Consider the following 14358-nt stretch of genomic DNA (forward strand, 5'->3'; position numbering starts at 1 on the left):
TTCAAAAAAGTTTCAGAAAATATTAAATTTTTAAATATAACTTTTCATCTCGAATTTTTTTTAATTTTGACTCTAAATAATTTTTTTATTTTTGGTTTAATTATAGTTTTTAATTTTTTTTTTGATTGAGTCCAATTTAAAACATGATTTGATATTAAATGTAGATTTTTTTATATTAAGGTTTAAACTTTGATTTTTCATATTGTAAGGAGGTAGCCAATCACTATAAATTTTTAATGAATTAAAGTTTGAAAAATGGAGTGATAATTAAAAGACAGGAGCTAAAAAAGTAATGTTATTTCCTAAATATTTATTTATTTATTAAATATTTTTTATAAATACTAAATAATAACAGCAAAGCTATAACAAAATGCTTATTTTTGTGGGGGTTGGGGAAAACGACAAAAGAAAATGATGATGATGGTGATAACAATCCTAATAAATAAGTAAATAAATAAATGATAATAACCGTTTTCTGCAAAAATCAAACCTCGTGGGAGGAATCTAGGAAGCATTAGCATGAGCTATGTTAGCTCCCATGTCTCTCTCTGCCAGGGTCACTGCTGCAACAGAAGGCAAACTTTGCTCCGAAGTTCACCTTCTTCTTCTTCGTCATGATTGGTACATTTACATTTCACCTCTTTTCTCTCGTACTCATATCTTTTGCTTAATTTCTCAACATTCGTTCTCAAATTTGATCTTCATTTCCTTTTTTTCCTGATTCCTTGCTGCTTTCGTTGATTTTTCCGTCTTCCTAATATTATTCCTTCTTGTCTTGTTGTTAGCCATGGAGGCTTGCCGTTCCTGCTGATTCTACTTCCGCTGCGTTTCGTGTACTTCTTTGATCTGCTTATTTGGCCTCAATAATTCTCAATTCAGCCTGGTTTTACTGGGTTTCCACTTTGTCTTAATTGCTTTTGTTTGGTTTTGATCGGTTTTTTGCGGCTTCTTTTTAGAAGGATTAAGGAAAAAATTAAATATGAATTCGACTCTTGGTTGGTATCTGGTAGTATGCAAAATTAATTGCATCCGTTGGTCTAGCATCTTAGGTCATTGGACCTATTTTTTGTTTGTCAGTATCATAGTAAACAGAGTCAAATGTCAATTGTTTGGTTTTAAAAAAATTTCTCCATGATTATTTTCTGTGCATAACAGGTACCAAGCTTCAAAACCGTAAGTTTGTGGTCTTGCCCACTTGCACTATGATCGATGAAAAGATCACGTCTCATTATAGTGGTACTTTGACGAATAGTTCATCCTTTGTTGTCTCCTTCATGTTAATTAAGCTTTGATACTATAGCAGTGTCCGGCCCGAGTAATTGCACATGAAGTGTTTTTTTCGAGACATGCAAATAAAAAAGATCATAATTTATAACAGTAAAATTAAAGTAGATATTGATCCTATTTTGATTATAGATATTGATACGTCGATGTATGATTGAGGTTCAATTATATAATCGTCTTGCAGATTTATGACATTTGAGCTCTCTGGTTCCTGAATCATTGATCTTCTCCAAAATGGGAAGAGATCCGGGGAAATGGATAAAGACCTTGTTTTCAGGGAAGAAATCACCAAAGTCTAATCGATCAAGCAAAAAAAATATCTTGGTATTCTTTTCCTTTGATTTTCCTAGTTGTCATGTTTGACAACCTTTTATGTATATGATTTGTCATGGCTAATCTGCAATTCTACATTGTATATGAAAATAACACTCTTTCAGATTTGATAGATTCTAAGGTAGATAGAGCTAAGGAGTAATCAAGCTGAGGTTACAAAGAAAGGGATTTTTTTAGGCTTTGTACCTAGACTTCAAGTCTGTATAGATTAGGAATTTACAGGAAAGAGAGTTGTTCGGGAAGAAGAAAATTAACCTATCAATCATACCTATCATAGAAATGGTTTGGCTGCACCACACAACTAAGGAGACAGTTGTTGCTGAATATACTCAAAGCTGATAGTTCATCAATAATTCTTTGGTAGCTGAATGGACATGGCGCCAAATAGTTTTGTTTTGGAGATCTAACCATGAATGAAGTTACTAAGATAACTCTAATCTAGAAAAAAAATGAGAATAAAGACATAACTCATTACCTATTATCAATGGATTAGCCTTCCTCTAATCACAATGTTACTTTAGTGTCATTTTAAAGGGGTGATCTTCTTGCATTATTTGTCCCTGAACTCCAGCATGGATACTTTTAGCATATAATCTGCATTATTGGCTGGGACGAATGTGCCTATCACGGACTTGTTTATTTATCATTAATAAGTTTCTTTTCTTTTTTCTTTTCCCTAAACAAGTGGAGAAGCAAAAGTCTGATTTATGTGCCACTGGTTGATGGAATATTTTTTTTTTGTTTCATATTGCATCCCTTACGTAAGTATGTTAGTTGTTTGATATCCTGCATTGGCAGATAAATTATATGGAATGATACAATCTAGAACAAGTATTTAAAATTATATACTTTACATTCATTAGTAAACCAATTAAAAGGATGATGCGCTAGGTGCGTTTTAGTGCCTTTTCCCCTTTCGTTTTTCTTTTCCCATTTCAAGTTTAAACTATTTATTTTTTACATTTTTTTTGTACTTTTTCGTTGTGATTTTATAAGTTGCAAACAAAGTTAGAAATTCTTTGACTGGATTTGGACCTGTTTTGGTATTACTTAAAATGCCAAAACATTTTGATGGAGGAAAAAGGTTATGGAGATAGGTAAATGACTGGTAAACTATATTTGACTACAACTGCAAAAAATAAGTATTATAGCTTTTCATGCTTTTTGAAGGAAGAGGTGACAATTTGAAACTTGTGCTGTGAGAATTGCATGTTTTCCTGTTGATAGAGACACTTGCTTCCATTATTGTGTACTTAATTTATGAGTAGAACTAGAAAAGGAATGCATACTGGGGAAATCAGGGTGTATATTAAGTCTCTCTCCTTAGCAGTTTCTAATTGTGATCCCCATCCTTTTGCGAAGAAACCTTCAAGCAACCTGGATGTGCTGGCCTGTATTGAGGCACCTGTGCCTTATATTCCTGATTCTTCACTGATATCCCCACCTACATCTGGATCTGATGCTAGTAAAGAAGTGCTCTTGGAAAAGGTAGTTGTTTGTAGATCATCAAATGACGGGAACATTCTCTCAGCTGGGGTTGAAGAGAACAATGCAGAAGCTGTTGATTCCGGCTCACTGGATGATGCTGATAAAATCAGGCTTGCTGAAGCTGCTATAAAAATTCAGGCTGGTTTTAGGAGCTATCAGGTAGTAACATCTTATATTTGTACAATTTCCTTTCATTTCTTAAACGTTATAAAACTTCTATCTATTCCATGTTGCAACAAGATTTTAAGAAAATCATTTTATTGTAGTAATAAGTATGTCTACTTTCTTTTCCATCTATTATTTGGTGCCTAATGTAATTTTGTCCACTGCTGAAATTTCTCATCTTTCCTCAACTTGACGATTCTATTTTAGAATATTTAGGATATTATTGTTTGAATTTTAAAATCTATAATCTTGGTTAAAATATACTTGTCATACTGGCTGATACTTTCTAACTTGAGAAAATCTTGACAAATACTGACACAACATTGTCTTTTCAATTTGAAATTTAAGGTATTGAGTTGTGAAGAAAAATAACATGTTATTTCATTAATGATCTTGTGTGTTTTGTCTAGAATGATCAATGAATGATTAAAGTGGTTTCTGCATAACTTATTTGAAGGCATGGCGGGCATTTCAAACATTAAAAGGTGTCATACAACTGCAAGCTCTTATTCGAGGCCACTTGGTTAGAAGGCAGGCTGTTTCTACTTTATACTGTGTGAAGGGAATTGTAAAAGTTCAAGCGTTAGTTCGTGGTCACAAGGTTAGACATTCTGATATTGGGATTGCTGTCCTCAAAAATTTCAAGGTAAATATTCTTCAACTAAATTAATCCAGGCAATGATCTGTGGGTTAATCTCCCTAACTTTCCTAGTTGGCTTGTTCAACATTTCTCAAGCATTAATATCATAAGGTGTTCTGTATCATACAGTTGGAAAGTTTTCTTGGTTTAGTGTACATATTCCATGTTATAGATGAAAAGCTAATTGCCAGCAATTACATTCTCCTTTCCTCTTTGTTACCATACTGACCACCCCTTTTAACATTTCTTTGGTCAGGATACTAAATGTTCAAATTCTACTGGAGTAGTTACAACTGCTCCGGCAGAGAAGCTGTCAACCAGTGTCTTTGTTAACAAGGTAGGAATAATTCTTCCAATTCCTTGTATAAGGAGAGTAACTGTACAGTTTTAGGTAATTTGAGGAAGTATGATCACTCTTTTTCAAGGTACTAAAAACTGGATTGGTTATTGAACTGGTCAAGGCACTAGTTCAAGGGTTAATGTCAAAATCATAGTCGAATTATGATCAAATTGATCATAAACAAAATATTTTATCAAACCGATCACGGCACTTGTTCAATGATTTATTGGTTCAACTGGGCAAGTTGACCTGGATTTCCACACTAGGCTGTTTTCGGCCTATTTAAGCTATAGGTAGTAAGATATGATTATCCAGTAAATATCTTGTGGTCCATTGAGGGTTTTTTCCCCCTGTTCAGTTGCAGCTAAGTGCTATTCAATTGAACCTGAGAAAGGTGAACAGCACCCAAATTTTTCTTATATATCTGATACAGCTATGTAAGAAAAATTTGGGTGCTATTCATTTTCGTTTTGGGAAGGAATAGATGAAAATAATGCATGACCTCTTTTTGATCTCATTTTCGTTTTCATTTTTAATTTGAAGGCAAAGGTGAGATCATAATGTTCTTTATCACTTGCAGCTTCTGGCCTCCTCATCCTCACCAGTTTCTTTCCATCTTAATTTTGATCCTGGACAACCTAGCTTCACTTGGAAGTGGCTTGAGCGTTGGACAAGGTCAAACTTTTGGGCACCTCTTCCCAAATCAGAGAAGAAACTTGACTTAAAGTCCAATGAGAAGAGTAGCAATTGTCAAACGTTTGAAAATAACAAGGGGAAAGCTAAAAGAAATATCAAGAAAGATTCTGGTTTGAAAGTCGATGATGGCTTGACCTCAGAGTCAAACAAACTTAAACAGCCTGCAAAAAAGGTTTCAAGCCACCCAGTGCAGTCATGTCAGGAACATCCACAAAAAGAAATAAAAAATCATATTAAGAAGTCTTCGACGCAGAGTGTTTCTAGTAGATCTGAGGTTGCCCCTGAGAAAAAGAAACACATCACTGGAAAACTTTCGGGTCATGCCGTCACTGATGTTTCAGAGCAGGGTGCTCGTGTTTCAGCAGATAAAAAGAAAAATTTGGGTGTGTCAAAATCAAAGCAATCTGATCTTGAAAAAAGCCTTGGATTGCAAGCAAAAGATGAGCATGGGGAATCACACAATCATTCTATTGCTGAGTCGCAGACTAGTTTAAAGAATGGTAGAGAAGTTGGTCGCGAAGACAGTGAGGACTTGAAAATTACTATGAACTTTCCGAACTCCCTAAGAAGAGCTTCACTGCCTGGCAATTTCAATGATCAATATAATGACAGTTCTCATAGCACTCCAAGACTTCCTAGCTATATGGCCCCTACTGAATCTGCAAAAGCTAAGCTAAGAGCTCAAGGCTCTCCTAGGCTTGCTGGTGACTTGGTGGATAAAAATGGTATAACCAGGCGTTATTCATTCACTTCTTCATTAAATGGCAAGTTTGGCTTATTTTCCCCAAGACCAGAACGACTGTTAAACACAGGCAGCAGAGGAATGATCAGGACTGATATATCTCTGTCATCATTAAGGGATGGTGCTGGTAAGAAATTCAGGATTTTGTGTTATTTTTTTCTTTTGAATTTCACGCATACACACGCACCCTACTTTCACCATAGGGAAGAGGATTCACACACATTCCATGACCTACCAGGGGTTCGAACTTTGTGAGGTGCTTTCGTGCCATTAAGTCATTAAGGCTTGGGCTTATTATTTATACCTTTCCATTTGCAGATTAGTTATACCTCTGGGCTTGGTTTCACTTGTCTTTTAGATGATTAATTGGTTATGATGGTGTTGCCTTTGAAATATAGTCTTGACACACACACGCACACATACATTATGGGTTATGTTGTTGAGGGAAATTCTGTCCTCCGTGGTGCATTCATGGTGATTCTATAACTGGTCCGGGAATTGATCAAGACTGCAAAGGCTAATCAGCTTGTTGGTAAAATAATTTTTCTTGATTCAAGACATTGTGTTTTGCGAGATTTGTAGTGAACACTAAATGCTCATCTTAATTGTGCATCAGGAAAAAATTGTGTGTGTGTGTGTGATTTATTATCATAGATCTTTGATGTCTCCATTTCTCCCCAATGGCGTTCTATGATGTTCTTCCCAATTTCAGAGAAGTTCATCCAACCCCAGTGGAGAAGGTGATCTCACCAATTGTTAAGTACATGGAAACTTCGACAGGGGTAAATTACTCTCTTTTTTTTGAAAATAAAAAGAAAGAAGGGTTAAAGGAAAAATTTGCCCTTAAACCATAGGTTTAGGTGCGTTGAAAATCTTAAACTCGTTTTTAGTATAATATGACCCTTCAATATTTTAAAACGGTACAATATCAGCCTTGTCATTAACAATTGTTAATTTTGACTGTTAGTTGAATAAAAAAGCTATAGAAAGGAGATTCACAAAATACAAAAAAAGAATCAAAAAATTATAGGAAACTTTTTAGTTTTCTTATAGGGTCCTTTTCTATAATTTTCTTGGTCATTTTTTATAATTTTTGAGATCTTTTTTTTAATAATTTTTTGTCAACTAATGGTCAAATTCAACATTTGTTAACAATAATATTGCATCTTTTTTGAAAAGTTTAAGGAACATTATATTAAAAATGAATTTAGAGTCTTAAATGCTCATAGACATATAATTTTAGAGCAAATTTGTCATTTAACCTCAGTAAAAAAAGAAAGAAAATTGTGATTAACATAGCACTTTTCTTTACTCATTCTTTCTCTTTTGGTTATATGAACAGGAGGGTTGTCATATTTGAAGCCTCAGATATCAAAGTTTGGTGGTATATATGTTTAATTGTCTATGATTCGTCGCTTGTGGACATGCCTTGGCTTTGCTTCCCCGACGCTTTGCCATATCTGTATTATTGTTGTTCTCAGGTCAAATACTTAAAAAATTTGAAAATGGAGATAATCTTTTCAAGTCGAGTCATTTGTTCTGCTTATGTCGAGATATTTGGTAGTGACTAAGGCAAGTTATTTCCTCCAATTTTTTTTTAAATTTAAATGAAATAAAATGTAGGCTCATGTCACGTTATTTACGAGGCCGTATCTGTGGTTGACTGAGGAATAAATTCGCCCTTTCAAAGGGTTTGAATTTTTAGTGCTATTAATCACATTTTAAATTTATCATCTTTATTTAATAATTATAATTATAATTAGTGCTGGTTCAATGGAGTGCATGGAATTAAAGAAGAGGTTGCATGGTCAATGAGGTTTATAAGAGTTTTTATATTATGTTTAAATATACAGATTTAATAAATAAGCAGGGATTGGGTTTTGTAGAAAGAATTAATCCTTCACAATATAATGAATTAATATTTAAATTTATACTTAAAGAGATATTTAGATTTAATGCGTCACTGTACTTCGAACATCATAAAAATTTTAAAAAATAATGAAACCACTTGGCAATACTAAAGTTATCTTTTATATCGACATTTTTGCATAGAGATATATAGATTGAGAGCCCTTTTGAAAGAAAAGCTTGACATGTACACGAATCTGAAAGTGAATACTCATTTTCTTGAACCTGGTCATGATTGTGAGAAATATTATGGAATGAGAGAAGCACACCTTCGGATCAATTTGTGGCAACGAAGCTTGCCCGTAACTTCATTCTTCTAATTTATGCCTTTGTAGGTTTTTTTATAAACATATTTTTAATTGAGAAGAATATGTCATGAGCAGTACAAGTATTAAATGAGAGCTTATTTTAAAAAACTAGCCTATTAGGTGGTAGAATATCTCATACTTATAAATTTTATTTCACTTGTGAGGTTCTTTGATATAGTATTTGTGACAGAATCAAGGATGGTAAGGGAATGGAAGTCCTTAATTCCATTGATCCAGGCAATTAAATATGCTCTTATTAGACTAATACTTCTTCTATTTTCAAATATAGGAGAAAATATTGGCAAATAAAAAAAATGCAGGAAAAAAATAATTAATTTACACAATTTAAGAAAGTTACTTAAGTATAATAATTATATTTGAAATTTAAAAATTTTAATAAAATAAAATTGTCTAGTGAAAGTAAACATTATAAAGGATAATTTTTTTAAAAAATATGATGAATTCTTTTTGAAATTTATTATTTTGCTTATAAATAAAAATAAAGAGACATGATAGTTTCCTTTATATTTGAAAATAGAAGGAGTATTTGATAAATTTGACTAGGAGCAAGACAACTTCAAGTCGGCTCATTAAACATCCACTTCCTCCTTCTGACCACAATTCACATTCCAGATTCTGCAAATTAATGAAATGATTGTTTTTCTCTGATTTTCGCTTATGTCAAATTAATACCTGAAAATGAAAACTTGCAACAAGCAGATAAGATATTTTGCAAATTGGAATATTTTCTGGTACAGATTCTTTCTTGGTCATCATCACATCCTCTACATGAACAAAAGATCCGTCCAGGTTCATCTCTAGAGAGAACTTCTGGTTTTATATGGTTATATAACATCTCTGTGATAACACATCTCCTGAATAACAACAGATCAAAACTACTATAAATATGAGAGGTTAGCATATATTTTTCTAACAAGAAGCCAAAGAAAACACTTGAAGCTATAAGCTGAGAAGTGTGTGTATACATATATTTATATATTCCAGGTGTTCTCCTAGAGTTCCCCTGAACACTTCATTGAGGGCCATCTTTATGTTGATATTATATATATATATATGTATATGCCCTTGCTGAAGTGTTTGGGGGAACTCTTGGTGTCACTTGAAGCTTCAAAACCTGCAATGCAGACAAACTTCATGCAAGAAACACATGTTTGATTGCTTCTTAATAATTCTTGACTTCATTTTTCTAACCTTTGTGGGCTAGCCTAGGGTAACTTCATCTTCTCAGTCTGGCATTCGATGTTTCTCTGAATGGCTCTCAGGGCCTGCTTAGACTTCCAGCACACGACTATGTCATCAGCAAGTAGCCTTGAACTTGGCTTATCGATCGTAGTCAGGATGAGGATGTGGTTCTGAGAGTGGGAATTCTTCCTCCCTTTCATCCTTGGGATGTCCTGGGATCGACTCATGCATTGTGCTTGCAGCACAACATTTTGGACCCTAAGATTCAGTTTCGTTCTTATTATTGTCCTGTGATCGTGTTCTCGACATGGTTCCAGCAACTAATCCCATAAGGCATGCGCCAAAAAAGATTGTTGGCGTGGAAGGGATCAAGTACCCTCTTGTGCACACTTGGCGTGCCTGAGGAGAAAATCTTCAATTGAAGTGTTGTGGGTTCTCAAGGTTCTTTACCTCAACTTCCTTGGATCAAACCATGACTGTTCCACACAACGAGCTTAGTTTTGGGAGAAATTAAGTATAGTAAAGGAAAATGGGAGTGAGTACAATGCATACAAAACGTAGGAGTTACTAAAACTGAAACAAATCCTAAGCGCGCCTAAGAGCAAAGTCACGTTGAGTGAAGCTCGGTATGCAGGGAGAAAATGTGTATTGAGTAGTTGACTTTTTAGATGATTGGTCGGTGTCCTCCTCCGCCTGTTCTCTTCTTTTTAAGGAGAGAGAGCAGTCATTTCATTTTTGAATTTAAATGGGAGAATTACAATCAAATCTTACATAAAACCATTAATTACTGCAAGATTAACTGACAATTGAATTAAATTGTATAAGTTAGTTATTAATGAATCTTACAATAATTAATTTTTTTTATATAAAACTTTAATGTTATCCTCCAAATTTAAATCCCTCCTGCCAAGTGAAGGGGATCACCACTCCCGCGCTTCTTTGGGTTTTAATTACGCATCATGGCAAAGAACAAAATATTACTGCACCACCAGTTTTAAAAGATATAAGTTTCATGCATGTTCGGTTAAAACAATTCATTTCTAATAACAATGCCGCTTCCTTGATCACTCACTCCCTGAAAGAGCTTTAGTTTAAGTCTCTAGCTGGCTTTCGTTTAAATAAATTACACACATATACATGCGCTCTCTCTTGCTGAAGTGTTTGGGGGAACTCGTGGTGTCACTTAATGCTTCCAAATTTAATTTCTATTAATATTTGTCATAAACTTATATCATCAGCCTTCACACTTGTATGGTTGCTTCTCAATTAACGCTTGAATTTTTTTTTGACCTTTTGGCTAATATCATATATAGCCTTTTTGCATGATTGAATGATAATTAAGGAAAAAGCATTTATTTTTTGTTTTTTTCTTTAACTGTTTGATTGAGTCAAATTCAAGCATTGTTAGGTTTAACTAGAAATTGCTCTTCTAAAAAGATTTTCTACATTCACGCAGGAACTTGGGACCTTGTACTCATTAAGTGGCGCTCATAGCTAGCTCCTACCATTTCTACTTAGATATTGATTGCTTGAAAAATTTTCATAATTAAACATCTTTTTTAAGAGTTCATAAATCTTTTTATATATTTCCGTCACTAGACTACTTATTAAACTCACGAGTTTGACAATCCTAAAAGAATCCTTCATACTTATAAACCCTTTCACTTGTGGTTCTAGTAGAACATTACAAATGAATCCAAAATGGTGTTTGTAATTGTTATGAGTTCCATATTGGGGAACTTCAATACTAAAAAATGATAGTTAAAAATTTATAAATAATAAAAAATTGTTTTGTAACTGGGTAGATTTGGGACAAATTTTTGACAGCATAGCCCTTTACATAACTCGAAACGCATTTGCGACTGATTTTCTTTCATAATATAGCATGCATTTTTGATGGTAATTCCTTCACAGAATTTTGGGACAGACTTGTGACACCCAAATCCACCGCAAAATTTGGACGCCTTTGCGAAACTAACCTTCACCCCAAAATTAGGGACAAATATTCCATCCCTAACAGTGCATCTCCAATTGAGATGGATTTTAAAATTCCATTGAAAAAAATTTGCAGCTAGCAAAATAGCAGTGATGAAAGGAGGGTCGTGTAATATTAATAAAATTACTCCAATAGCCATATTCACAAAACAACCTAAATCGCTTTAACAAGAAATAGTATAAGTTATAGATTCCTTAATTACCTTAAATTTTTAAAAAATTAAAGGTTACTTCTAACACAACATGCTCCTTGAGTTAGGATCGGGTTCAAATTCATATGATAATAATAATCTATAATTATCAACAACCAATATCATTAAATAGCAACTAAATTTTCACTTCCAACTCCCAAAACTCACACCTTAACACCCATGTTTCCAACCATATTTTTATATATAAAAAATTGGCAAAATCATGATGAATTATATTAAAAGAATTAACTAAATATCTCATTCAGAAGTTAAAATTACGATACAATCATACTCAAATGTCAAATCATAGTAGAATCTTTCAAAAGCATTTAAAGCAGTCAAAAAACAACATAATGGCATAATCATAAACAAAATTAAATAGAATCATGAGCTTCATCATCTCCATTTTCTCCCTCTACAAGTGGCATAAGCTTGAGAAAGATATTAAAATTCTTTTGGAAATCTTTGAGCTCTTGTTGCTGCTCATTTATTATTGACACAAACTTTTGGTTGATCTCTATCAAAGCACCCACATGCTTTTGAAGCTTATGCTCAAGTTCTGGATGAAATCCTATATGATAAGAGGCATCCTCCATAAAACAAGATCCATGATATGAAGGAGCCTTAAATCCAATGCCAAAAATGGGTCCCTTCCTATTAACACCAACCAACATCCTTCAACCACAATTAATACTAAATCATTAGCACAGGCTGCTGCTTTTATTTTTCAAGAGGTGGATCCCTATCTAGGAGCTCTACTTGACTAGACGATTTATTAAACCTCTTTAGAATCATATAGTGCTCCTATAAAAAGAGAGGTGGTTAAATTATAATTTAACTTAATTTTATAACTTTACAAATAGAATGACAAGAATTCATGTAACTCAACAATTTGACAAGTGATTATAAAGAAAAATTAAAATGCAAAGGTTCAACATTCTATAAAAAAATACAATAAGAAGTGCAATTTTATATCAATTTCATTCAAGCCTAACTCACAAATTTATCAAGCATAAAAGAAAACAGTTCCAATGATAAAATGAATCACGCCATTGGTAGTTAGGCCTCTAGCCATCAATATAATTCAATAACAAATCAAAACATAGAAATATAAAAATATATAAATATATATAGATATACATCAACTAGCCTCTGATAAACAAACTATCCATTTTTTTCATTATAATGTGTGCATTTAAATAGCTCAATCATTGTTGGCTCCCTCCCAAGATCTACAATCTATGATTATTAATAGTAACTAGAAATATTAATTCAATATGAGAAATAATTAGTAATTTGAATTGAAAAACTTACCATCTTTCATATATATATATATATATGCTCAGATATAGAAAAGCTACCACATCTATTCTTCATGCTTCCTTTGCTAAAGGCTCGATTAACTTTAGCCTTTTGTTTTTTGTTATGATATTTTAGCTTATTGCATTGTACTTCTAATTCTTCTACACTGGAATCAAATTTGGCCCAACACTTGAACTCCTAACTCTAGTCATATGCTTTCTCAAGATATCACCACACTTTTTCTTCCAATTAGCTTTTAATTCTCACATCATTTTGTGGTATCCTTTTAAAAGGTCTGTGTATAAAATAAAATATTCATAAATTATTAATTAGATAAAGAATAACAACACAAATAATTTAATTACAATTTTCAACTAGAAACTCCTAATAGCATTGGCAAGGTTAAATCTATATTTACATATACGAGCCCAATTGTTGTAAAAGTTCAAATTTATAGGGAAAAAAAATATAAAATTTATAATAACATAACGTTGCAAAATTGTCAATTTATGTCTCATTATCAGGTACCATTAAAATTCAACCATTGGTGGGATCTTGACTCCCATCTTTTGAAGATGATGATATAATGGGCTCTACTGTAAATCCTATAGAGGGATTAGATATGCCAATAGAGGGAGATTGGTGAGGAGGAGATAATGATCTAACACCATTTTGTGGTGTCACAGGACTACTAGGTTGACAATAACCACTCTTGATGCCATGACTTGTCATCTACACAACTACATGAATAAATTATATGTACACAATAATATTTAACATATTTTTAAAAAATCAAATACAATAAAAACACAATTTTACATAAACCAAGAACTTTACATGAATTATGAATTCCTCTAAATATCATCTTTTGAATCATTTGCTTCTTTGTCTTATAATTATCACAATTATAAATGAATAACAGTATAAATGTATCAAAGATTATAATGGGTGGATTCATTCAATCATTTCTACTTGGAGAAGTTGTTTAGATTTTTTATTTTATGGACTGTTTAAAAATAAAAAGGTCCCGATTACATCATATTAAAAAAATAAAATTCTTTACAGTGCAAGGCTATGGCTCATTCCAATCAGATGGTGAAGAAGATTGTTGATAGTAACAAACGAAAAGGAAAATTAAAACAATTTAAAGTTTCAGAAGATAGGATTTTAACTTTAAATTTCTATTGTAAAGCTTCCAAATTTAAGGCTTTCAATTTTAAATATCTTTTCTTCTCTCCGATGAATGAAAATGCTGATCAAAGGTGGGATTTAAAATTATATGCTCAAAACTCATGATACATCCAAACTGGTCTAGACTAATGCCAAGTAAAGTCAAGTTTAATTTGTTCCTTGAGTTAATTAGGTCTATAATTATTAATAAAACTAGTAAAAATTATTCAACAGCTAAAAAAGAAAAAAAATTTCATATTTAGTCTTTGTAATTGTGTAACTAATAATTATTGAAAAAAATAAACTTTTTATATAATTCATTTATGAAAAATTTAAAGCAAGCTAAAGTCATGAGCAGTCATAATAGACTGACCATATTAATTATTCAATCACTTGTAGTTTATACTGCGTAAGTTAGCACTTGAGAGTTGAAAGACATGGACCCCGCGGCCTATTATGATGCATGCATCTAATTAAAATATGTAAATATATGAGTATTGCCTTTCTTTTTAACATCATGGAAGTGAAATCGTTAAGCTAGAATTTTATATCCTGGAGGTGGCGCTTTTATAAGTATAAAAAAATAATAATAA

The 14358-nt window shown here is 32.6% G+C and overlaps 1 protein-coding gene across 4 annotated transcripts; it reads left to right on the forward strand.

The window, feature by feature from the left end:
• Positions 1–488: 488 nt before the first annotated feature.
• On the forward strand, positions 489–7330 carry LOC129322158 (protein IQ-DOMAIN 29-like). 4 transcript variants are annotated; one of them, XM_054968255.1, is made up of 10 exons: positions 489–621; positions 786–833; positions 1156–1236; positions 1469–1608; positions 2980–3264; positions 3728–3916; positions 4167–4247; positions 4831–5815; positions 6401–6470; positions 7031–7330. In XM_054968255.1, exons 4-9 carry the CDS (start codon positions 1519–1521, stop codon positions 6430–6432), a joined length of 1662 nt encoding a protein of 553 aa, XP_054824230.1. In that variant the 5' UTR covers positions 489–621; positions 786–833; positions 1156–1236; positions 1469–1518; the 3' UTR covers positions 6433–6470; positions 7031–7330. The 4 variants fall into 4 exon arrangements, with proteins under 4 accessions (XP_054824230.1, XP_054824229.1, XP_054824231.1 ...); XM_054968254.1 differs by lacking the exon at positions 1156–1236; XM_054968256.1 differs by lacking the exons at positions 786–833; positions 1156–1236.
• Positions 7331–14358: the final 7028 nt, after the last annotated feature.

This window comes from Prosopis cineraria, unplaced genomic scaffold, assembly GCF_029017545.1.
Source record: "Prosopis cineraria cultivar Desert tree isolate PC_DT_omini unplaced genomic scaffold, ASM2901754v1 PC10, whole genome shotgun sequence".
Lineage (NCBI taxonomy): Eukaryota > Viridiplantae > Streptophyta > Magnoliopsida > Fabales > Fabaceae > Prosopis > Prosopis cineraria.